The 27,582-nt window shown below is 38.7% G+C and overlaps 1 protein-coding gene and 1 long non-coding RNA gene across 2 annotated transcripts; one reads left to right on the top strand and one right to left on the bottom strand.

The window, feature by feature from the left end:
* The first annotated feature begins 341 nt into the window (after positions 1 to 341).
* Positions 342 to 3,426, top strand: LOC110802952 (membrane steroid-binding protein 1-like). Its single transcript, XM_022008411.2, has 2 exons — positions 342 to 736; positions 2,496 to 3,426. Exon 2 carries the CDS (start codon positions 2,836 to 2,838, stop codon positions 3,322 to 3,324), a length of 489 nt encoding a protein of 162 aa, XP_021864103.1. The 5' UTR covers positions 342 to 736; positions 2,496 to 2,835; the 3' UTR covers positions 3,325 to 3,426.
* Positions 3,427 to 5,710: 2,284 nt separating this feature from the next.
* On the bottom strand, positions 5,711 to 24,760 carry LOC130468035 (uncharacterized). The gene is made up of 3 exons (XR_008928325.1): positions 24,528 to 24,760; positions 21,257 to 23,920; positions 5,711 to 6,948 (listed from the first exon to the last, which is right to left on the bottom strand). It is a non-coding gene; the product is annotated as an uncharacterized lncRNA (long non-coding RNA).
* Positions 24,761 to 27,582: the final 2,822 nt, after the last annotated feature.

Raw genomic sequence — 27,582 nt, 5'->3', positions numbered from 1 at the left:
TTTAATACTCACAACGTTTGGACTTTTGCCACTATTCATATAATCTACTTTGACTATTCTTAGTACTTTTTATATAAAATAAAACATAGTCATGTGGGATCTTGTTATATTCGTCTCAATGTGTATTTTAAAAATATCAACTTTTTATAATTTTTGCATAAAGAGAATTTAGGATATAAATGATCAAAGTTGTGCATTGGCATGCGTGAAACTAACAAACGTTGCGAGTATTAAAAGACGGAGGAATTATATATAAAGGAACAACTGAGGTTAATTTGGTAATCACACTTTTCGTGTCCCTAGAGTAAAAGACAAAAATACCCTCAAATCCTTCGCCAAATTCTCAAACCCTACGCCAAACCTGCTTCACTTTCTCAACTTCGCCACTTTCTCTCTCTCATACTTCCCTAAACCCCCGGAGAAAATCGACGACAACGGAGGCCTTCTTATCTCATGCATCCGGCAAAGGACAACAACGGACAACGGTGAAAGAAGATAATGTCTCAGAGCTTTAAGTTGACGGACAACGAGGTAGGAGAGAGATCGAAGAACAACACCGCCCTACGAAGTCAACGAGCTATCATTGTGAGTTGCAAACACCTCAGTGTGACATCGTGGCCGTGATCCACCGCCGTTGTCTCTGTTGTAACCCAAAATCATCGTATCTAATTGCGGCGATTCACACGCCGTCCTTTGCCGTAAAGGCGTCGTAATTCCTCTATCTTTCGATCATAAGGTATATTTACCTCTTAATTATTATTTTATTGTTTAATTATTGATAATTAAGTTAAAGGAAAACTAATTTGTTTCTGAATTCATTTATGGTTTTGAGGGATGATTTTTGGGATTTTCCGTCGTTGTCGTCCATCAATTTCTTAGGGTTTCCTATGATCTGTAAAAAAAATCGATCTTTATTTGATTTTTGATCTGGGAATTTTCTGGGTTTGCTTCAATTTTATCTGAAGAACAAGGCGTGGGTTTTATGTCCTAGTTCATTTTGAAATCAATCTTGCGTTTTTTGGTGTGATTTTATCAGCAAATTATAGAAATTGAGAATAGGTATTTTGATTTTTGACTATCTCAAGTTTGTTCTGAAGTCTAATTATATATTTTCTGCCACGGTAATACCGCAATTTACTCTTCTTTCTGTCTGTGGTTGGGTACATAATTTGCAAGATACTGAAACTGAAATGAGTAAATAAAATGAAAATCCATGCTTTTGGCATCGAATTTTTGATCTGAAAAACCCTAGGATTTCCTTTTGTTTTCTCTCTCTCTTACATTTTTTTTAAATTTTCTTCCATTTTTTTTGTGGTCTATTGAGTATTGTTTTCCAGGTATGTTTCGTATCATTATTCACCTGCATTTTGTGATTATATGTTGTTTTTTCGGTTTAATTTGTGTATTTTGTGGTGAATTTGTCTGAGCATTTGTCTATAGACCTTTTTGTTTGTATTTATTTGAATTACTATTGTGAGTGGATTAGGGTTGAATTTTTATTTATGATGATTGATTTATAGAAATGGTTTTTAGGCTGAATTTGACGAGTTGGTGTTGTGTTAAATTTTTATTCTTGCTTGAGAATAGAGTTTTTTTTTTTTTTTTTTTTATTATTATTATTTATTTTATGGTTTGATTTGATTATTGATGTGAGAAGAGTAAAAAAATTAGGCAGTTATTTAACTGTATTTCTCGAATCGAGTTTGGACATAGACCAAGATTGTTCTTCTAGCTCGATCTTGAGCTGGAGTAGAGCTCCAAATGTTGCATTGTAAGATTGTTTAAGAGAAAAGAAATGAGCCATGAACAATGGGGTTTCGGTGACATAATGTGCACTAAAAAAGGAGAAGTTCTCACTGTAGCTTTCAAAAATCAGTTGACAATTATTTCTCATTGTAAGATTAGTGTGCATCACAGGCTGTAACTGCTCACTAATGAGATCAGGCACCATATAAGATTAGTGTGCATCACAGGCTATAACTCGCATTGTAAGATTAGTGTGCATCAAAGGCTATAACTGCTCCATTATTAGTGAGAAATAATTGACAACTGATTTTTGCGATACCCTGAATTGACTAGGCCTGTGCTCCATCACAAGTTAGTAGTTCTTAGCACATTATTGACTAGATTTGTGCTCCATCACAGGATGTTATTTTAAAAGATGAACTACTAACCTGTGCTGTGTTGTTTTGTGCAATCTGCAGACTGCAGGCAAGGTTTTTGTTCTTCATATATGTTTTTTGGGGTTTTTTCCCGTTATTCATAGCCATTTTCACATTCCCACGAGAGAGAGTTATGTTAATAAAGAAAGATCTGCCGGAATGTACAGACTCAACGCGTATTTTTGAGATACCCTGAATTGGTTATTTCTCAAAATTCTCATTTCTCAAGAATTTGAGCAAACAAAATTCTTAATTTGCATATTTTGATTTGAGCTTAATTTTTATAAGGTAGTTTTCTATTTAGAATGTTTTCATTTGTCTGGATTATTGCAGGGAGGATTTGATGAATATGAAAGAATTGAAGTGGCTTGGAATCAAGTTAAGCTAACAGATTACCTTCAAAAAAAAAAGTTAAGCTTACAGATTTTCTGCAAAGACCTGAAGATCTCGAAAGGCTTTACAGTGAAATTCATCTGAATATGAAGTTTTGCACTTCTTGGGTTGACATTACCAACATGAACAGACGCTAGATTTTGGGACAAAAGATGATTTTGGTTCACCAGAACTTACACTCACTAAAGCTTACGATTGTACAATAAGCATCATGTCTTAGTGATTTTGTAGGACATATAATGTTTTCATTGTAGCTGCTTATAATTTATATATATCACCAATGTGGTTCATGATCATCGTGGTTTTGACTATAATAAGTTACAAGATAGTTAGCAGCATGTTTGTGGCGGTGAATGATTACAAGGCAGTTGAAAAGATGAAGGAAATATTCGAGGAGGATATGAGGAGGGAGGCGGTGGAGCTGGGTCAGCTGACGGAGGAGCAACTCAGGGAATACGACGGGCCAGACCCGAAGAAGCCTCTATTGATGGCAATGAAGGGTAATATATATGATGTTTCAAGGGGTAGGATATTTTACGGGCCTGGCGGGTCTTATGCTATGTTTGATGGGAGGGATGCTACTCGAGCTTTGGCCCTCATGTCTTTTGATCCTCAGGATCTTACTGCCAACACTGATGGTCTTAGTGAATCTGAGCTTGATGTTCTTCAAAATTGGGAGCTTAAGTTTCAAGAGAACCCCAAAATCGGTGTTCATGGAGGCCAGCAGCAGTTGCAGGAGGAGGTTGTAGAAACTAAAAATGTTGTATAGGTTACTCCTTCCAATTTCCAATTTTCTTTATTTCATGTTTGATGATTATAAACACTTAATGTCAGAGAAGACCTATTATTAATCAAGTAGCTTTTGATGATATATTGATCCAATTTAGTCTTATTAAACTTTCATTGTAGCTGCTTATTATTTGTGGTGATTAATTGTAATAACACAATTTTAATTTTTTCTTTTATTATCTCGCACGCATTGCGTGCATATAAGACTAGTTATACATACTACGAGAATGTTCTATGTACAAGATTCAACCAAAATTGGCAAATACTTCCCAAATAATCTTGATTATACCATAATCATGATACAACCGTTTATATATACAAAATTTCCTATATACTCCTACATACTATCTCCGCTCTTTAATGTTCTTTACGCTTACTATTTGCACAGACTCAAATGCAATATTTAACTACTAATATATCAAATTTCATATGTTAAAAAATTATAAAAAGTTGATATTCTGAAAATACATACCGAGATCAATCTAACAAAATCTTACATCATAACATTTTGATGTATATAATAGTGTGAATTTATGGTCAAAGTTTCATACTTTGAACACATATTTCAAGACGTAAAGAACTTTCAAGAATGGAGGTAGTAAAATGTACCGAGTTAAAAAAAAAGAAAAAAAAAGAAAGAAAGGGGAAGTAAGCTACGTTCATTATAAGCGTCCAACTGTCCAAGAGTTGACAAAAAAATTGGATAGAAAAACTTTACCGCATGAAGCAAGGATCTTGTACTACTCTACCCATTCTTTTTTAATTGTCCCATTAAGGAGATTAAGATAATCTTTAACTAGTTAATGGTTCTTCTTAAATTCATGCGTAATTTTAAAATATTAATTTCTTATACTTTTTAAGTCGTGTCATTAATGATGATATGTTATGCTTATGTGTCATGATTGAAATTGAAAACTAAAATATTTAACTTATATAAGCTATTATACATGTTACATAAAAGGTAGGAAAATCTTAATATTCTAATTTACAAATTAATTAATATAATTTTTTTTCTAAAAAAATATTTATTATTTTATGATAGTATAGGAAATATGTGTTTCCTTCTTGTGTATCATATTTTCATAATAAAAATATTGAATTGATAGTAAAAATATTTTGATGACGCATGACCTACGTGGCGCCCGTATGTACCATTTAGGATCCGACAAGTAGGATTGCGATAATTAGATATTGTCGCAACCTGCGACCTTTATCATCACCCTTTTAACAGTACTCCCTCCGTCTCTTTTTGTTCTTTACGTACTTCATTTCGGTGTCCCGTTTTGTTCTTTATATTTCATTTTATATTAACACATAAATGCCTTAATATTCTATTAAAAAAAATTGTGTCCAAAGATTATTTTAACCAATTAAATTCATTAGGCATTTAATCGATCTCTCGCACTTTTCATTAAATCTTTTCCATTTTCCCAATGTTAGTTTTTTTGATAAAAGTAAAACATTATAAATAAAATTAAAATAGAAAAAATAGATGAATCTCAATGCACATTAATTAGTTTTTAAATCACATGCGTAATACCAAACGTAAAGAACAAAAAGGAACACCAAATATAAAGAACAAAAAGAAACACCAAATATAAAGAATAAGAAGAGACGGAGGAAGTATAGAGATAACGATGAAAAAAGAGACAAACAAAAACACGTATATACGACTATAAAGTATAAACACTAGTACATACTGTATATAATTTGATTTGCAATTGGAAAATAATTGAGAAATGGAGTATAATTCACCCTTCCCCTTTAGTAAATGCGAAAGGAACTTTTATAAAAATAATTTCCCCATCATAATAAGAATATGATCACACACTGCACCGCCAAAATGAATATCCATCTGATTTTGCCTCAAAATGTCTCTTTCTTTCCTCTTACCTTGTTACTTCTTGGGCCCTGTAATATACTCCAATCTTCGTCCGTTTTTTTTGCTTCATTTACCGTTGTAGTACGTTTTTAAAATATTGTCTCATTATCATGTAGGATTGGAGGAAGTATTTATTCACGTCGTCAATATCATGGTACGTGCAACTATATACTTTGTATATGTTGCTATTACCAATTAACGTAACTCATGTTAACATCATTTTCACTAATCACTTTCCGTATTTCGTATTCTGGGATGGAGTTCGAAATACTTCTTTCAATTCGTTTGTCGATTTTGTATATTGTGCTTTGATCCACAGTGTTTTGAAGGAATTCAACGGGGTACGTTTTTCTATATTTAGTGTGTTTAAAGAGTCACTAACCAAGTAAAGTCTTATCTGTAATCGGTAGTACACAGCAGAATTGTAGAACACACATGTACGGTTATTAGCCGCCATAAACGGAGCTACTAAGAGAGGAAAAGAAATTAGAGATAATTTGCTTAGGGTTCAAGCTATTACAAAATTAATGAAGTAAGCTAGTTAGAATAAAGATAAGCAACATATATAAGTAGTAAAAGTTCTGTTGTCATGACCAATCAGAGAGCAGGAATAATCCCATCAACCAATAATAAATCAATTGTACTAACAAGTAACAACCATGCTGACAGTGTAAGAATACAACTCGTCAAATCAGTTAGAGGAGCTCCAATCTAGTGTGTGCTAGACCAGCTTGAGAATGTTGTTGTTGCACTTGTTGTAGCTGATCATGGTGATGTCCAACACCCCCTCCTCAAGCTAGAAGTTGCAGTAGAAAGACCTAGCTTGGAAAGAAGATCATTGAACTGAGGAGATGGTAAGGCCTTAGTGAAGACATCGACAATTGAGACTGAGTAGGCAAATAAGTGAGTTGCAGAAGACCTTCCATAACATTTTCTCTAGTGAAGTGACAATCGATCTCTATGTGTTTAGTCCTTTCATGAAAGACCGGTTTCTTACCAATGTAGATGGCAGATTGATTGTAACAATGCATGGTGACTGGTTTTAGATTAGTGACACCAAACTCCTCCAATAAACTAACCAGCCAAGTAACTTCTGAAGCAGCAGTTGTCATAGCCCTCTACTCAGCTTAAGAAGAACTTTTTGAAATTGTGCCTTGCTTCTTGGACTTCCATGAAACAGGTGAATCACCCAAAAGGAGAATGTAACCTGTGATTGACTTCCTGTTGTTGGAACAATATTCCCAATGTCTATCTAAAAAATCTTGCAGAGTGAGAGAAGCTAGCAGAAGCCTTGAGCAATATACCTTATCCTTCAGTGTGAGAAACATATCTTAGAACATGGACACGTGCTGTAATATGGGGTAATCTAGGCATGTGCATGAACTGACTTAGGAGTTATATAACAAAGCAAATATCTGGTCTGGTGTGAGTGAGAAAGGTCAACTTTCCCACCAAACATTTGTACAACTCTGGTTTGTCATACAATTGTCCTTCAACAACCAAGCTTTATGTTGATAAGAAGTGGAGTTAGGTCATATTTCTTGATATCAAAACCACAATCAGCTAACATGGACTTAGTGAACTTCTTCTGAGTTAAAATCACCCAATCAGGCAGATACCCAACCTCAATTCCCAGAAAATAACTCAAGACTCCAAGGTTTTTGATGATGAACACAATATATAGATGCTTCTTTAAGGTTGTTATGGTAGGCAAGTGATTCCCTGTGAGCAAGATATCATCTACATAAATAACAGCTAAAGTAATATGCATCTTGTAGACACCTACTTTTGTCCCCATTCCGAAAGGGAAGGTTCGATGATGAAAGCATAAATCTCCACTTGACAACGCATCTCCTATAAAATAAACGAATCTCAATTCCCCTTTTCATTTCACCCGAAACCTGATATTTATAGAAAACTGCTATTTATGGAAACCTGCTAAAAATAGTAACTGCCGTAAAAGGTAGCTTCTAAAAGTGGCAAATCATAAAGGATAGAAACCTGTCAGAATTAGGTGTTGCATTCCAACATAAATCCTAAATGAGATAGAAAACTGCGAGAATCCTATTCCTAATATGATTCGGAAATAAGAGTTACGTATTAATTAAAATCCTAACGAGCCTAGAGTTCGTAACGGGCCCAGACGCATCCCATCACAAGGTTAATACGCACTAAAAGACTCGATTAAGTCTCAAACACTACGGATTTCAGGAATCCGAATCTGACTAAGAAAACAGCCCAGACCCTATTTTCAACGCCTGGCTCTGGGCGCCGAAATCTTCGGCGCCCAGGCCTGGGCGCTGAAAATACATGGGTACGTGTTTTTTCCTAATTCTTTATGGATTAGAACTCTGCAATTCTATCTTTCCACGAACTCTTCCCTATAAATACAACCCCAAATTCGACGTGAAAGAAACACACAACACACAATTATATTCTGAGTATTGACTCCAACCCTTAGCCTAAGCCTCACGCTGCGAAAGTGTTCACGCGTTCTGTCGCAATCGATCCATAAATCGAACAGAACGTATCCTGTCCCATAATTGAGATTCGTTAAATAAAAAGGAGAAATAGCAAAGTCAAAGTGGTTAGTTTTCTGAGAACCGTGACGCACCTCTCAAGGGTGCGTCGTAATGTGTCCCTTTTCGATGATTTAACTGCTTTCCTCGCCCTTTTTATGAACTGTTAAACTAAATAAATCTGATTGTTCTATCACGCCTAACAAATATAATATTTTCGGGAAATTGGATTATCATGCTAGGTCCCTTAATACTATTTAAATCAGATAATCACGATCGATCTAGTATTATATGTTGCATATTGATAAAATCAACTCAGATTAGTTTAATAGTTAACGCATGTCCCTTCAATTATTTATGCTGAGCTAGTAAGGATATCCTGCCTCTGGAGTTATCGACGAGCGAAGTACTCCTCTCGGTAGTTACAGTCCCTCGAACCCTCAATCTCTACCTTGCGGGTGTATGTTGAGAGATCCCCACACCAGGGATCACAAGGGAACCTACGGCCGTCGTGGTCAAACATAATTGCACTCCCTTTATGTCACGATAACCGGGTTTTGTCAGTTTTTCTCATTGTCGTTAAAAACTGAATGACGACTCCTATATTACTAGTCAATTGGGTGTAAACTCACAGGAAATCTAATTACACTTGATTGAATAAAAAGAATCGTCACACCCGCGAGGGACGAGGTCACGCATTAGCCTCGCGCTTTTTCGACCCCCTCACAGTGGTGACTCCGCTGGGGATAGTGAAGGAAATACTCGTGCTTGTAGGTAATCAAAATAGCCGAAGGGTGAAACAATCCTACCCCGCGTTTATTTCCCCATCAAGTTGGGACGACCTGAAAATCAGCATATTAATGTGAACGGGCAGAACCGCATAACGAATCTCGACTCCCTCGGGAGTTGGGACTAAGGATACCTTTTTTCGCCAACAGGGGGGTGCATACGCCGCGCATGTTGCCCACTCGGTACTTGTGCAGGTAGTACACCTATCCCGAACCCAATCGCTCGCTCATTAGGTCCCTCTCGCTTGCATGCCCCCTTGGCTTGCACTTGCGGGTTGGCCTCTTGAGCGAAATTCGTCTGTTGAAGACACTACCTCGATCGGGGCATATGTTGGATCTACGATAGAAGCGGTACCAAGCCAGGCGCAGATAACTACCCATAGAAGCCTATCATAAACTACATGACATGTTATTATTGCCTCATGATGAATGTTAGTTATGTGTAGCGAAATATGTGATTGTGTGTGACAAACTATCCTAGAAAACCAACGACCTTAAAAATTTCCCAAACATTCATAAACTAATTTGCTTAAGAGTTATACCGAAATACGCGTTCCGCAAACCCGAACGATCGCCACAAAAATAAGCGACGCTCGGGATGGCCCATAACGAATCCCACAAACGCTGTACAACGCGTAAAGGACGTTATAAGGCAAGCGCGCAAAATCAAGTCGCATAAACAAAAAAAAATACGCAAACAGAAATCGAGCACCAGTCAGGGACGCATTTTCAGCGCCCCTGGCTGGGCGCCAGAATTTCTCACGCCCCTCGCTGGGCGCTGAAGTTGCTGCTTGGCCTTCTGGTCAGGCGCAACAGCCTCGGTGCCCGCGCAAAAGGAAAATACGTAGCACAAAAAATGTTCGTAAAAAGAATTGCTACGAGGGCGTAAGAAAAGCACTCGATTTCAAAAGCGACTCGTAAAAAAATAATAACTCTTTGTGTCGTTATTAGGCCTCCTACGACGACAATGCTCGGCACCAAAACCGAACATGCTAATAACTATGAATGTCACACGGGCAAGTGTTTCGAAAATCCAAAGAATGACCAAAAGAAAAAAAAATTAAAAAGTGTACCAACAAAAGAAAGAGTGAAAAACCAATAGAGAGAATCGAAGCCTAGACTAAGTAATGCTTGAAACTTTGGGAACCTAAACTTTAGCTTATCTTATGCCTAGGACTGGTCCTTCCACTTGGTGCCGATCAGGGAATCAACGGTTAGTGCGTCTTGAAGATACATCGCCAACATCAGGTTTAGTGACTCCAAGCTTCGTCCGTCATCCCTCATTTCAAGGATCTCCGCTTCCCCAACCTCGATTCGCACCTTCAAACATGTCCATCGAAGATTTGCAGGAGCAGATGGCTCAAATGACCCGACTCATGGGCCAACTGAAAATGGAAAATGAAGCTTTAGCGGCTGCGCAAGCCAAAAATGACCTCGATAACGAGAAGAGGATTGAAAAAATGGTCCTACATCAAACCATGGGGAGCAAATACTTCTCCCTCGATCCTGAACATTTTCCTGGCAAACTACCAGAAAAGTTCAGTTCATCTGACTTACCAAAGTTCAAGGCCACGGACAACCCCCGTGATCATCTACTGAGCTTTGTGAATGCCATGAACTTGAAAGGCGTGGACAAGTCCATGTATTTACCTGCCTTTCCTTTATCCTTGGAACCTGTGCCGCTCAAATGGTACTATCACCAGGACCCTAAACTCTTCCCCACTTGGGAAGACTTTGTCAATGTCTTCATCAAGCAATACTCGTCGAACATGGATTTCCAAGTCACCATGCGCGAGCTGGAAGTTCTCTTCCAAAAGAAAAATGAGGGTTTCACGACCTACTTTGCTAGATGGAGGGACCAGGCGGCCCAGCTAATCAATAGGCCTCCTGAAACAGAATTGGTCCAAAAATTCATTGACAACCTGGACCCGGCTTACAGACAACACCTTAGGTACCTGGGACTTGACACTTTCAAAAGAGTTTATGATGTGGGAATAAAGATCGAGGACGACCTCGCCAAACCCATACAAAGCAAACCCACATATAAAAACAACACCTATAATCGGGGTAACACATCCCAAGCCCAAGAAGTCCATGCTGTAGAAGAGATTCCCGCCCGAAGAAGCCCTGGAAGATGGGTCCGAGACCGAAAGTTTGCCCCACTCGGGTAGACTTTGGTACAAGCCTTTGAAAGACTAACCAATCAAGGAAAGTTGAGACCTATAGGCCCCACCCGTGACCCTCCTGTCAAAAGCAAATATTGGGTCGAAGGTACTTACTGCAAATTCCATCAAGGAAATGGGCATGACACTGAAAACTGCTGGAATCTAAAACATACAATCCAGGACATGATAGAGGATGAAGTGATACCTCTCCCTAACGTTGGCAAACCCAACAACAACAAGAGCCCACTCGGCTCTTGTCACATCTCTCTCGACCAACCAGAGAGTTTCGACCCCACGGTGTATATTACACCTCAAGGTGCACCACTCGATGTGGTCCCTATGGATCGAATCAAGAGAGAAGTGTGCGGTGTGTGGAATGATGATGCTGAAGATATTTACCTATCTCAAGTATCGGGCCAGGACCTCTTCACCGAAACTTGGCCCGGGTATGCTCTCATTGACACCACCCCTCAGGAGCTCGAGGTCGACAACCTCACCCGATCCGGAAGAATATACCAACCGGGTATTCACCCACCTCCTATGGACGACATCCCGGTTAGGCAAACTCCTGAGAATGGACGGCATGCCACCGTCGCAGAAGTCATTGAAAATCCTCTCCTGAAACAACTAAAAAGAACCAAGGCCGAGATTACCATCTGGGATCTCATGTGTACTTCAAAGGAACATCGCGAAAAGCTTATTCGCTCGCTCGACCTCATCTCAGTACCTACAGATATCACACCTGACTCACTGGTTAGCCATGTCACGAGAGATGCTGGAGAAAAGGCCATAGTTTTCACTGACAAAGACTTGCCCAAAGAGGGGGGTGCTCACAATAAAGCCCTTTATCTAGTGGTTGGATGCAAAGGACAAAACATCCCCCTAACGCTCGTAGATAACGGTTCGGCGGTTAATGTTTGCCCATTACGAACCTCCCATTTCTTGGGGCTAGGAAATGATGACTTCCAAACCTCCACGCAAGGGGTACGAGCTTATGATAACTCCCGAAGGCCTGTATTGGGAAAAATCAACCTTACCATACAAACCGGGCCTGTGGCACGCACCACGGAGTTTCAAATAATCGACATCAAGCCCACTTTCAACCTCCTCTTGGGGCGACCTTGGCTCCATGACTTAGGAGGTGTGGCTTCTACCTTGCACCAAATGGTTAAACTTAACCATAACGGGGTAATACTAGAAATCCGCGCCCCTCCTCTCGATGTCAGTTGTACTATGGTTGGAACGGCCGAAACTGCAGACGACCTTTATGGGTTTCAAATGGAAGAAGCAATCCAGTTCATCGAAGATTATGATCCAGCATTCCTAGACCCGCATGCATCCCGAGTCATCCCTAGAATGCTGTTAGCTCAAGGTTATTTCCCAGGAACCCCATTGGGCATAAGGAAGAAGGAATACACATTCCATCCTTTTCCCAACAAATCTACTCCCTTTGGCTTAGGCTATGAACCAACGGAGGAAGATATTGTTGACCGCCTGTCTAGGCTACGCCTTAACAAAGCCAAACAAGCCACCCTCCTTCCCCCGTTTCAAAGGACCCTTAACGGGATGTTCGTTCGGGAAGGAGAAGAACACCCATGCTGTGATTTCCCTGAACCCTTCGTTCAGGATGGCTTGCTAAAACCCGGATTTGAAATTTTCTATGACTGCCACACCTTGGATGAGGCACCCCACCTCACCAAGACTAAAACAGCTGAAATATTGGACAACCAGGTTCTATGGACATTGTTTAACGAATCGAGGCCTATGGAGAACGAGACTGTGATGACTATCCTAGCTTTAAAAGATGAAGGTTTCGATCCAACCCGGTTAATCTCTCCTGCATCAACACTAGAAGAGGTCGAGAACGGATGGGTGAAGACATATCAGTGGGTCAATGCAAAAGGAATGGAATTCAAGATGAGTACCGGTGAAGGACCGAAGTTTTATGAGACTAAACCTCAGGCTTGAGCCACATAGAGCACCATTAGTAAAAAGCGCCTAGTAGCTCTTTAGATTGATAGAAAAATAAATAATAGAGACTTTAGATGGTCCTAAGGCCCCTTAGAATATGGGTCAGTTTTATTTCAGTGTGTTTTCCTTACTTTCCGAATCAATAAAGGCGTAATATTTCTCCTAAAAATTTTATTCTAACACTAAATAAACAACAAATGTACTTGCAAAATACAAAAATAAAGAGGCGGCCCACTCCAGGCCCAACAAACAAAGCCCACTCAGTCTTGGAATAGTGCCATGGGAACCAATTCCCGAAACCCACAAAATAAACCACACTATCCCATTCATATCCCCAAAATCTAAAAAGCCCAACCAGTGTCATCATAAGAGTCAATCCATGCAACCCAAAATCAAAGGAAATCAAAATCCAAAACAATGCAAATGTTACCAAAAAAAAAACAGATTCGTAAAACATAGATTCCATCATACCCTTCACTAACAACACGCATTTCAACCCACCTCAAAAGCCTACACAAAGATCTTCATAACTTCCACACCCAAACCCCATTTTCAAAACTGTTTCGAGTCACGAATAGAAAAAATTAATCCGGACAAAAACGCATTTCACGCTAACAGTCAAAAAGTCTCCAAAATAGCCTCAAAATTGGCTTTAAATACGAGCAAAAATATCAAGGCACAAAAAAGAAATAAATGCAAGAACATGTGAAGCAAAGCGTCAAAAATTGACCGCCCAAATCATTTTCAGCGCCCAGGGCTGGGCGCCGAAATTTCTGACGCCCCAGCCTGGGCGTTGAAACTCTCTGCCTGACAAAAATCTTCTTTTCAGAAGTGCTCGTCATTTTATCCGCACACAACGGAAAAATAACGAACACTTGGGGGGTACGGTACGTATCCAAATAGGCTTACTAACCAAGAATATAGCCGTACAAATTAGTCGAATTTCGAATTTCATATTTTACGCGACTTATGGCAAAAAAAAATAAGGCAGATGAAAATAATGATAATACTTCACTCATTTGACCGATTAAGTAATATGTTTCCACCTCAGGGCATATCTACAGAAATCCGGCATACTAGAACTTATTCTAAAGCTAGAACTACGCGCGACCTGATTCTGACAAGATACGTAGGCAATCCTTACCAAGGATTCGGTCCAATAAAAAAAAAACAAAACAAATATTCTTTGTGTAAAAGTGTTAGACGTATAAAAACATAAAAAGAGGAGAAACAAAAATAAATAAAAATGAAAAATAAAAATACGCCTTTATTGAAAAAATAATAAGAAGGAAAACAAAAGTTCTAAGAATAAAAACAAACACAACTGAAATAAATAGAGGGCACCTACACCCTAGCAAGAACTACACTACTCTAGTTCTTCCGGATCATCAAATAAAGTCTTGTAGAGGGCAATGTTCGCAGGATCCACCCCCACAGTCTTCTACGCTGCCCCAATATCAATCTCCATAAGAACCGGCTCCTAGACACTAACTTCCAAAGATGCAAAGGCTTCAGAAACATTCTCAGTTATGGCCCGCTCAGCCTCAAGGGCACAGACAATGGTGGGAGAAAGATCATTATCAACTAGACTAGCCGCCGTTTCTACAGGCGGCTGAGCCTTCCTGACCCATTGTTCCGACGACGATCTCCGCGAGAGCCTGCATTTCTTTTAACAACAGCAGGACCCTTCATGTTAGGCATCTTTTTAGGTCTGAAACTGGAACGGGGAAGAGCTTCCTTTCGCTTTCGATCAGGACGAGCTTTCACAGTCTTAATACTATAGGTACGAGGTTTGGCAGAATCAGGACCCTCATACTTAACACGAATACGAGGTATCAAAAGCTCAGCCGGCTCCCCATTTCGAGCCTCGGTCCTCACATCTTTATCATCGGAGCTCATCCACAACTTGTAGTTTTCAGAAAGACCCACAAAGCCATTTGAAGCTACGGCCCAACGCGGGAGACCATCATAATACTTAGCCCACGCTAGGACCCGTGTTTGTGAAAAGGCCGCTACCTTAGGTGGTACCGTATCAGAAAAGGGGATAGTCTGCCTTAAACCATATTAATGCATGACTCGGTAAGGGAAAATATAAATGGGACGAGATAGCCCCAACAAAGAAACATAAACCGATACATCAGAACCCCCTGTCATAGTAGTCAAACCCCACCATGGTACCACCCACTTAATAGAACAAATGCCATAAGTAAAAAAGGAGGTCCATTCGGCCTCGTCCTGGCCTTGGTGCAAGTATTTTCGGTTACCCAAGGCTATAGGGCGATAATGTTTAGGATCGGCAGGAGCTTCCAAAAGTCTAAGCCGTTCCGCAAGCCAAATCTGCGAAAACAGGTACAATCGAATCAAAAGAATGAAAAAAACGGTCCCTGGGGCGCAGTTTCAACGCCCAGGACCAGGCGCCAAAAACTCCAGCGCCCAGCCCTGGGCGCTGAAACTCAGCCCCAGGCAAAAGAAATATATGCAAAAGTGGCGTATGCGTGCGCAAAGAAGAAAATTGATTACCTGCAGTAATAGGGGGCTTCCCTTAAAATGTTCAGATTTGGCATCCTTCTTCAGCTCATCCGCACTCAGCAAAGTCTCGGCAACAGCCAACGGCATAATAGAATAGCAACTTTCCATCTGGCTAATCAAGGGGATCAACCTTATGTCACCGAACTCACCATTGTTATTCGACAGCAAATAATGATTCAACAAGCAAAATACAAGGGCTCAGATATTTAATTTCTGTTCGGTCAAATTCTTACTAGGCCTAAAATGATGTTTTACAAGTTTTGCCAAGTTAACCTTGTCATTTACAACAATTTCAGCAAACATGTTATCATCTAGTCCTAGGAAAGCCCTTATGGTTGTTTTACCCTCTTCAAAAGTGCCAAGAGTAACAGGAGTAGCATTAGTAGGATAACCAAGGATCGCAGCAAATTCATCGGGCAAATGACATATTTCGTTGCCCCGAAAGGCAAAAACATGATGATCGGAGTCCCAAAAGCTTAGGGCAGCATGCAGAAAGTTATAATCAATATTAATTTGTTGTAAGCCTAAAAGTGCCTCTAAGTGGTATTCTTTTAACAAGGCCTTTTCTGTGGGAGTAAGGGCCCGTAGCCAACGCCTAACAGTCCGTTGGAGTGAGAAAGTAGGGATCGACATGGCAAAAGCGATGAGTAATTAAAACACAGCAAAAAAGAGGGGAAGAATTTGAGAGTGGTGGAAAATAAGGACGTATCTAGCCCCTATATATAGCTGGACGCACCCAGTGACATCCTGATCCCATTCGGAAACGTGTTAAGAAATCCGAAAGTCAAATATCACCAGGAAAAGACTTTCAGCGCCCACGGCTGGGCGCCGAAATGTTCAACGCCTGGCCTTGGGCGCTGAAAATGCAGCCCAAGGCCCAGATTTCCCAAAACGCGGAACAGGAAAGGACTTAAAACCGTGTTGCTAAACACGAGGCCCTATTGCAAGTAGGATCGAGCCCAAAGCACCTTTAGCTCCCAAATAAGCAAAAAAATAAACATTAAAACTTGGTCGAAACTTAGACTTGTCTCAGAAAATGCTTATGTACACTTTTCAAAAAACAAATAAAATATCATGGCCATTCTTCGAAACACCAAAAATATGCGTCGTTAAGTCGTTGGTTTTCCAAATAAAAAATGTTTGTATGTCAAAGGATTAATCCGGGCCAAGCTAAAACCGGATGTCGCCTGAAAACTAAAGTCGCATTCCATGGCTTCGCTAAAGTAGCACACTACTATAAAAGGTCACTCGCACATACGAGTATGACCCCAAACATGATTACAAGATGAGAAAAACGGCCGACGAGCCCCAATGCTTGGGGGCTCGCGAAAAAATATATACTCCAACGAGGAACGCGCAATCAAAATCGCGTTCCCGGACTGCGCCATACACCATATCATGTTTGGATATCTAAAAAAAACAGGTTCGACCTCAGGGAAAGGTCGTCATTGACACTTGTGCATGGTCCTCTGATCAAAGACCAATAGTGGCAAAAATCGAGCCGTAAAGACTAGCTCAAAATCACGAAAGCAGACGGTCGCAAGACAAAGGTCCGTCTGAACACGTTGTCAGCCCACGTTCAGGTTACAACTAAATTCGAGCATCCCTCGAAAGAATTCTCTCTTGCAAGAATGAATAAAAAGGAATTCTCAAAAGAAATCATTGAGAACCAAAGAAATAGGAACTTGCCCATTTTCAGTTGGCAAGATCGCGTCACGAACCACGCGAGTTCTCAAATTGAAAAAAATCGAATTCAGGGACGTCCACCCTCAGCGGACAGGGCTCGCCCACCCTCAGCGGCCGGGGTCTGCGTCACTAGCCGCGCAGGTCCTCAGTCTTCGAAAAATAAAGTCTTCCAATTCAAAATAGGCCCGCCATATTCAGCCGGCGGGGTCTACGGCGCAAACCACGTAGGTCCTTATTTTCAAAAAAGCACAAACGAATTTCAAAATAGATTCGTCCACTTCTATCGGATGGGGTGTCCACCCTTAGCGGACAGGTTCGCCATCTTTAGACGGCGGGGTCTACGTCACAAACCGCGTAGGTCGTTATCTTCAAAATTTCAAAAACAGATTCGTCCACTTCTATCGGACGGGGTGTCCACCCTTAGCGGACAGGCTCGCCATCTTTAGCCGGCGGGGTCTGCGTCACTAACCGCGCAGGTCCTTAGTCGCTGCAGCGATAACTTTTTATGGTTTTCCCTTTTCCAAAAATTAAAAGGATTGGTTTTCCGTTTTTTCCAAAAAGAGCGATGTGCTAGATTTTCCTTCGTTTTACGTCCCATAAAAACAAGGGGGTTTTCTCGTTTAGCTAGCCCTGAAAATGAGAATCTTTAAAAACATTTTTACCTCGTGATTGGGCTTGGCCAGGCCCAATTACACTTTATAGCTTTGATTTCGAAAACATCTGTAGCTACTCCCAATGACAAAGTGAGGGAGTTTCTACGCACCTTTAGATCCTTCCAATGACAAAGTGAGGAAGTTTCTATACTATCAGTTGACAAATCCCAATGACACGTGAGGGATATGTCGACATTTCAAAGTGATGACCCTTAAGTCAAATGTTATCACTCGGGGGCTCGTGAGACCCTCGCAAAACAGGTCACATACACCATGGCTTGTGTGACGCACTCCGTCTAGTACTTTGACCATCGTCTTACTCCAAGACTCAGTCAAAGTGGGGGCTAACTGTAGACACCTACTTTTGTCCCCATTCCCGAAAGGGAAGGTTCGATGATGAAAGCATAAATCTCCACTTGACAACGCATCTCTTATAAAATAAACGAATCTCAATTCCCCTTTTCATTTCACCCGAAACCCGATATTTATAGAAAACTGCTATTTATGGAAACTTGCTAAAAATAGTAACTGCCGTAAAAGGTAGCTTCTAAAAGTGGCAAATCATAAAGGATAGAAACCTGTCAGAATTAGGTGTTGCATTCCAACATAAATCCTAAATGAGATAGAAAACAGCGAGAATCCTATTCCGAATATGATTCGGAAATAAGAGTTACGTATTAATTAAAATCCTAACGAGCCTAGAGTTCGTAACGGGCCCAGACGCATCCCGTCACAAGGTTAATACGCACTAAAAGACTCGATTAAGTCTCAAACACTACGGATTTCAGGAATCCGAATCTGACTAAGAAAACAGCCCAGACCCTATTTTCAACGCCTGGCTCTGGGCGCCGAAATCTTCGGCGCCCAGGCCTGGGCGCTGAAAATACATGGGTACGTGTTTTTTCCTAATTCTTTATGGATTAGAACTCTGCAATTCTATCTTTCCACGAACTCTTCCCTATAAATACAGCCCCAAATTCGACGTGAAAGAAACACACAACACACAATTATATTCTGAGTATTGACTCCAACCCTTAGCCTAAGCCTCACGCTGCGAAAGTGTTCACGCGTTCTGTCGCAATCGATCCATAAATCGAACAAAACGTATCCTGTCCCATAATTGAGATTCATTAAATAAAAAGGAGAAATATCAAAGTCAAAGTGGTTAGTTTTCTGAGAAGCGTGACGCACCTCTCAAGGGTACGTCGTAATGTGTCCCTTTTCGATGATTTAACTGCTTTCCTCGCCCTTTTTATGAACTGTTAAACTAACTAAATCTGATTGTTCTATCACGCCTAACAAATATAATATTTTCGGGAAATTGGATTATCATGCTAGGTCCCTTAATACTATTTAAATCAGATAATCACGATCGATCTAGTATTATATGTTGCATATTGCTAAAATCAACTCAGATTAGTTTAATAGTTAACGCATGTCCCTTCAATTATTTATGCTGAGCTAGTAAGGATATCCTGCCTCTGGAGTTATCGACGAGCGAAGTACTCCTCTCGGTAGTTACAGTCCCCCGAACCCTCAATCTCTACCTTGCGGGTGTATGTTGAGAGATCCCCACACCAGGGATCACAAGGGAACCTACGGCCGTCGTGGTCAAACATAATTGCACTCCCTTTATGTCACGATAACCGGGTTTTGTCAGTTTTTCTCATTGTCGTTAAAAAATGAATGGCGACTCCTATATTACTAGTCAATTGGGTGTAAACTCACAGGAAATCCAATTACACTTGATTGAATAAAAAGAATCGTCACACTCACGAGGGACGAGGTCACGCATTAGCCTCGCGCTTTTTCGACCCCCTCACACATCTCATCTTTCTTGATGAACAAAGGAATAATCATTCTTGGATTGTACAAAACCTTGCTTCTGCAGCTCACTGTGTAGCTTTACAAAACATTGTCTGCTTGCCTATTTAAGTCCATACAAGGATTTAGTGAGTTTGTAGACCTTGTTCTCTGGGTTTGGAATACCTGCTGGCATCTTCATGTATACTTCTTCATGGAGATCTCCATCAAGAAAGGAATTGTTCACATCTAACTGATAGATAATTCACTGCATGTTAGCTGCTAATGCAATGATACATCTGACAGTGGCCATTTTCACCAAAGGGGAGAAGGTCTCTTACCCATGTTTCTGTGTATATCCTTGTGCAACCAGACTTGCCTTGCATCTTTCAAGATTCCCATCATCTTTAAGTTTGACTTTGAATACCCATTTGCACTCAGTTGGCTTCTTACCATTGGGCAAGCTGACCACCTCCCAAGTATGATTATCCAATAGAACTTCAATTTCCTCTTCCATGGCCTTTATTCATTCTAGACTCAAAATGGCTTCTTTGTAATTCTTTGGTTCAGTGAGATTCTCCAGCTTAGTTACCAAGGCATGATGACTTTGTGGTAAATAAGTGTAGAGACCAGATTACACTAGTATTTTGTAGTAAAACAATGATAATTATCCAGATAGGCGGGTGTTTTGTGTGATCTGGTGGACTTTCTGATTGGTAGATTATTGAGATCTAGGGTAGGTGGAGGAGAGGAAAGAGTAGAGGAGACAGAAGGGGAATCCGGAGAAGAGAGAGGAGTAGTGATAGGAGTAGTCTATGGAGAAGAGAGAGAAGTTTTGACAGGAGTAGTCTATGGATAAGATAGAGAGGGGTAGAAAGAGAGATATCTTTATCAGTATATGTATCATGAGCGATGGTTTGTGTCTGGTTTAGAAGAATAGGTACTGGAAAAGGAAAAGAAATATCCAGATCAAGTAAAAGAGGTGTCATGTACATGTAGGAATGCGTAAGGAGGGTACTCTGAAACTGTAGTAGCATCATTATTGGACAGATGGAAAGGGAAATGTGTTTCATGAAATACAACATCCCTAGAGATTCTTATTTTGTTGGACTCTGTATTTAAGACCTTGTACCCTTTCTGTGTTGGTGAATAACCAATGGAAACATAAGGTTTAGCCCTAGGATCAAACTTGCTTCTGTCAACCTTAGTAGTTGAAACATAACACATACAACCAAATGCTCTCAAGTGATCATATGAAGGTTTGTGTCCATGAAACTTCACATATGGTGTCAATTAGTTCCCAATACTCTTCTGAGGCATCTTGTTAATCAGATAAGTAGCACACAAAATGCATTATCCCCAATATCTAATAGGCAACTTAGACAGGAAATTTAAATCTCTAGCTGTTTACAATAGATGTATGTGCTTTGTTTCTACAACTTCATTCTGTTAAGGTGTGCCACTACAACTAGTTTGATGTACTATACCCTTAGCAATGAATATCTTTTTCATGTCTCCTTCACACAGCTATAAAGCATTATCTGATCTTACACATAATACTTTAGAATTGAATTTTGTTTCAACCATTTTCAGAAAAGAATCAATAATAGGGACATCATGAATTTTAGACTTCAAGAGATGAGTCCACGTACGCTTTTCTTGTAAAATCATCAATTAGTCAGAAACGTTGTACAACCATTGTGATTTTTGTTCTTTTATGGACCCCAAGTATCTAAGTGTATCATCTGAAACATACTAGAGGTTTTGATACTACTAATAGGGAAAGAACTTCTAGGTTTCTTAGCTGCTCGATAAATCTGACAAATTTTATCATTATTATGTGTATAAGTAGTCAAACTATCAATGACATGTTTTATTTTCAAGAAAGGCATATGACCAAGTATTAAGTGTCATACCTTAGCATCTTCATTGTTGCTTGTAGTAGAAGCTGTAAGACAACTTGTAGCGGATTGAACTACTTTATCTTCACTTGTATCCACACTGTATAATCCTGAGTTCATACTACCAAGAACCTGTGGCCCTTTCATTAAACGACCCCGAATGAAACATTTGTCAGCAGTGAAGGAAACAGTGCACTACATATCTGAACACAACTTATTAACAGACAATAAGTTGTATAGCAAATCTGGAACATGTAGGACTCCATTCAGTTGTATGTTCTCATTTATAGTCACAGTTCCTTTGTGATGTACTAACACCCTTCTTCCATCAGGTATAGTAATATATTCATTATTCCCATTGACAGATTCATATTGATCAAACATATTAAGACTTGAGCACATATGATCTGAGGAACCAATGTCTAATAACCAGCTAGAAAGAACAAGTGAGAAAACATTAAGTACATTCCATTAAAGCATGGCCAGATGTGTCACCTTCCTCAAACTTTGTATCAGGTGCTGCCTTATCAGCTTGTTGTTTGTTCGCAAGACTTAACAACTGTGTGCATTATTCAGCTGTTAGTAAACCAAGTTGGCTCTGTGGTGGTTCCTTTTCAGGTGGTTAGAACTGTGTTGGTACTCAGTCATATCATCTCCATATCCTTCATTTGAATATGTATTGCAAATGCTCTCTTATCTGTTTTGAAACCTGTGAAACCAGGTGGAAAACCATGTAGTTTAAAACATCTTTCTTTGTTGTGACCATTCACCTTACAGTGATCACAAAAATAACTTATAGGCCCCCTGTAGTTTCCTGAATTTCTAGGCTTGTTTCCACCAAAATTATTGTAAGTGTTCCTTCCTGGAGTAGATGATTGTTGACCCTTGTTAATATCCTCTATTATGATAATCATTAAACCTCCTTCTGTCAGCAGCAAATGCATGAGATTCATGTATTGGTGTTGGAGAACTAATCTCCCTCTGTCTTTCTTCTTGTGATAGCATCCTATATGCATGTGAAATTGTAGGGAGTGGTTGTTACATCAATAAATTTCCTCTAACGGTTCCTAGATGCTCTCCTAATTTCATCATAAATTGCATAAGCCTTTGATCTCGCTGCATCTTAAAGATCGTCTGAGTCAAGTTGCAAGTGCAAGTAGGCAAGGGATTAGCTGCACTGATCTTGTCCCATAGAGACTTGATTTCTGTGAAAAATTCTGATATATTATATCCACCTTGTGCAATCTCAGATGCATGTTGTTCTAGAGAAAACAACTGAGGGATAGAAACAAAATCATATCTCTCCTCCAAATCTACCCAAATTTATCTGGCTGTTTGAAAATACAGAACACTTTTTGCTGTAGTTGATTCTAAATTGAATAGCAACCATGATATCATCATATCATTGCATCTCATCCTGGCCTGATATTTAGCATGTGTTGCATCTGATTTTGTTAAAGCGCCACTAATAAAACCTAATTTGTTCTTAGAGGATATGAAAATCATCATAATCCTTTTCCATTCTCCATACCCGGCCCCTCACCTTTAAAATTGATAGATACCAACTGACTAGCAGTGTTATCTGTAGGGTGAAGATAAAAAGGACTAGTAATATCTTGAGGTGTTATAGGTGGTGGTGGTGTTGGTTGATGGTCCATTGTAATCAAGAAATTTCATATTGAAGTAGAAACTTGTGTTTGATTTTTTTGAGAAGGAAGAAAATAGAAGAAGCAGTGTTCAATGAAAAAATCTACAGTTACTGATTCAGTGAAGATGAACAAATATATTATCAAATAAACAGGAGTAGAACAATTCAGAAATGCAGCTACAAAGAACTTCAGATTTGCAGAAAGAGGAAAAACAGACCTCAAAATCGAAGAACACAAAATTGGGATTAACTCATACCAGTAGAATAAGAAAGAACAGCTGAATCAGGATCTCAAACTTTCAGCTCTGATTCCATGTTGAAATAAGTAGTACACAACAGAATTGTAGAACTCACAGGTATGGTTCTTAGCAGCCATTAAAACGGAGCCACTAAGAGAGGAAATGAAACGGGAGAGAATTTGCTTAGGGTTCAATCTATTACAGAATTAATGAAGTAAGCTATCTAGAATAAAGATAAGCAACATATATAGGTAGTAAAAGCTCTGCTGTCATGACCAATCAGAGAGCAAGAATAATACCATCAACCAATAATAAATCAGTTGTACTAACAACCATGCTGACAGTGTAAGTATACAGCTCAGCAAATCAGTTAGAGGAGCTCCAATCTAGTGTGTGCTAGACCAGCTTGAGAATGTTGTGGATGTACTTATTGTAGCTGATCATGGTGATGTCCAACATTATCTAAATGGAACATAGGATAAAGCATAAGATACACTTAGCCTAATTTATCTTTAACTAATGTTCATCGTTAAAAACTGTCTCATAATACTCAAAACCGCCTATTATTTTACATATTGACCCTTATTCAGTCTTGACTTCCATTGCACCCCCACCTTTCCTACCCTCATACATCCTCAATTCCTGACCCATTATTTGGGGCTCCGACAGCCGACCACCCTCCACCAGCTCCTCATCCGCCGACCACCCTCCACCAGCCCCACAGTCAACCACCATCGGAAATACTTTTGGAATCACGAATTTGAGATTATAATTAATATCGTCGCTCCCAATCTAATAAAGGATTATGCATGTTAAAAAAACAGTTATTAAAACAAAGTAATTTTAATTATTAATAATACACTTATCAATTAATGAAAAAATAATTTAAATCTTATGCCACAAACTTATGCAGAATAAGTTTCGGCCATGGAATAGCCTTTTATATATCAAGCTCACACCATGACATACACATTTGCGTTTTTAGCTCCTACCGTGGTATGAGCTTAAAATGTACAAATCCATACCTTGGTCGAACCTCCAAATTCACAAGTCTCTAATTTTTCTCCCGTGTTAATTATTTCATATTCAACAAAAAATCAAACCCCTTAATGACATAGACTTATACATATTAAGCTCACACCATGGTGTACATTTATGCATTTTGAGCTCTTGTCAAGGCATGATCTTAAAATGCATAAGTTTATACCATGGAAAAAACTCCAATTTCATAAGTCTCTATTTTATGTTCCAAATTAATCTTTCAAGTTCAACAACAAATAAAACACCTTAAATTCACATACACCTTAAATTCACAGACTTATGCATTTTGTGCTCCTCCCATGGTACAAGATTAAATGCATGAGTTATGAATTTTTTCTCGGACAAAATAAAAACTTACTTATTATATTGTGATGCCGTCGAATTTCGTCAGATGACTTAGACATAATTGCGACGCCTTTTTCCTCGGCGACATTATCCTCAATGCGGTGGCCCACATTTGACGACGAGTCACCATCCGGAGGTGATCAAAATTTGGTGGTATTTGGTAGCGGTCGAAATCTCGTGGTTGCCGGATGTGGTGGTGGTCGGAGTTGATGGTGGCCAAAAATAGGGTGGTAAGATTGGAGGTGAAATAAGGTAAATGGGGAAGGTAAATGGTGAAAGAAAAAGGTAAATATTGGAGGGTATATGGCAAATAAATGTGGTTGTAAATACCTTAACTAATTTAAGAGGTTATTCACTACATATTAATACAAAGTATGAGTTATATTTTAGTAGGCACATAATTTTAGAAGGTCGAGAATGGAGCATTGAGTTACCTAGTATTTAAAAAACAAAACCATAAATCTATAGATGACATGTGGCATCCCCTCTTTTCATGCATCATTTTTTGACATGTGGCATCCCCTTTTTTAATTCATCATTTTTTTTTCCAATTGTTTCTTATATTTTATGACTCTAGCACCTTTTCCACTTCATATTCTCCATTCAACATCAATTTACCATTTTAATTTATATATCATTATTCAATCTTTTCCACTTCATCTATTTCTTTAACACTTAATATTAATTTCATCATTTAATTTAATTTTATAAAGTATATTCTTTTAACCTTCAAATTTCTCACCTCTTTTAAATCATATATTCCTACTAAAATACAAGCTAGCCCTCCAAAAAAAATTGAATTTTAAAAGACAGTTTAACAACCACTAATTGCCCGTTCTTGGAACGGGCTTAAGAGCTAGTTATTTATTATAAGAAATTGATAGTAGATGGATTATTTATTGTGAGAAATTCTATAGGATGTGAGTAAGTGTGGGGACTGAGGACCACAGAAGGGAGAAAAATTAATATGAAATATAATAAAAGATTGGAGTTAAGACCAGGTATAAGGGGGGAAAAAAGGAGAAAAACATACAACAGACAGAACATGTAACTCATATTAAAATATATATGCTTTTAGAAAGCGAAACTCATATTAAAATACAGAGAAAGTAACATGCAAATTTTGTTTGGCAAGGTATGAAGCTTATAGGATTAGATAAAATAGTGTTAGACTTGTCAAACGAGTTGGTCGGGTTGGGTTTATAAAAATAACTTTTGAGTTTGGGTTAATTCGGGTCGGGCACTTTCGGGCTTGGGTTTACAAATACTTGTTCAAGATCCAAACCTTCGGGGTTCGAGTCGATCTAACGGATTGAGTGATTTTAAAATGCGTATTATATTTTCATTAATAATGAATAATAAATAGGGGTGAACATGATAGAGTACCCTGTTAAAATTTTAGGAACCGAAACCGGAACCTGTTGCAACAGGTTCTTGAAATGAGAATCTGAACCAGAACCTGTTGCGGTTCCTGAAAATGAAAATAGGAACCAGAATCTATTGCAACAAGTTCATTTTCATGGTACCCTGTCATTTTAAAAAATATAAATAAATAATTGCTAATTTGTTAAAAATAATTATTATGGTTTAGGCTTTGATTGTTTTAAAGTTTGGGCTTAAATTATAATTCTATATTTATTATATTTTCCAAAAAATAGCGTGTATTATTTTATATTTTGGGCATTAGAATTATTTTTATTCGGTCCTATTTCTTTATTTTGGGTACTTCATATTAGAATTGGTGTGTGCAGGGTACCCATTTATAAATTTTGAGAACCGGAACCTGTTGCGACAGGTTCTCGCTTTTGTTACTGTAGATCTAACCAACAGGTTCCGGTACCTGACTTTACTCACCCCTAATAATAAATATAAAAAATATGCGTACAAAGTAACAAAATTTCAGCACAAGTTTATGTTAGTTAAATTCAACAATAAAATGGAGTATAGTTCAAATCAAAATCATGTTACACCAAACAATAGTAACAACGCGTTTATTGTGTTTAAAATTCTTCATACTCTCATTTATTACAAATACAACAATTTCAATACCTCGGGTCAAAAAGAGGTTCGGTTAAATTTTAACCCATTACTTTCCAGGTTGTTCGGTACGGATAAAATCGAATTATAAATCACAAAATCTTGTCCAAGACCCAATTTTTTCAAATTGGGTCAACTTTTAATAGGTCCAATTAGTGTGAGCCAGACGGTGACATCTAAAGTGTAGGTAGTATTTGGTATAGTGTTTATTTCAGTAACAAGAACGTTTGACCTTATTATACCATCTCAAATCTCAATCTATATACGAACTACGAAGTATATGGTTCCCATGTTGCCATGTTGCGCATCGACGACAAAGTTTTTAATTATACCACATACTGTTTCCGTAAGCAAGTTAGTCCTATACTTCTACTCCGTATGTGGTATTTCCTTTATTGGTCGTACACTAATTTTCTCCTTAGAACTTTTTTTAAAGAAAATTGACGGTTAAGTGAAATCTATGCATGACTCTAATAGATGGGGAGCACTAATTTCTCTAAAATTTTCAGAGTTACTTATACGCCTTCTACGACCATGTGCATGTACCAACCTTGTTATAAAACAATCTTAATAGACTGTTATTATCAAACTATATCAGCATATGGTTAAATATTGCGTATTATGTATAACCCCTGGAAAATCCACCGGAAAAGTCAGATTTCGTTTTATAAGACCCAAATCTTTAACTTGTAAGAAGGTATGACCTTTTAACTGAATAATTTGAGCATCACACTCTTATTTTATCTACGCGTAACACTCACCTGCGATTTTCATGGGATTAGAGAATAGAGCTTTAGCACGAAGTTTTTTTTTTTGGCAGAAAGCACGAAGTATTATGATTTATGATTAAGGCAAATGTTTAAAGTAAATAGACACTAAAAAACAACATAAATGACAAAAATATCACGGGCCCTTGAGCGAATATAAAAGTAATTTCCTCCCCCAACACTATGGGCCCATAGTTGAGTGCAAACTTAGGCTCTCATTTTATCTTTTTATATAGTCTTTATAACATTATAGATTTATAGATG

This window comes from Spinacia oleracea, chromosome 2 (genome assembly GCF_020520425.1).
Source record: "Spinacia oleracea cultivar Varoflay chromosome 2, BTI_SOV_V1, whole genome shotgun sequence".
NCBI classification, from domain to species: Eukaryota; Viridiplantae; Streptophyta; class Magnoliopsida; order Caryophyllales; family Amaranthaceae; genus Spinacia; species Spinacia oleracea.
Note: the sequence above shows the minus strand (reverse complement) of the source record. Positions and strands in the feature narration are given on the sequence as shown.

What these genes read in the sequence shown, in the direction of transcription:
- LOC110802952 (XM_022008411.2), top strand. Translation starts at nt 2,836, where the DNA reads ATGTGGTTCATGATCATCGTGGTTTTGACTATAATAAGTTACAAGATA.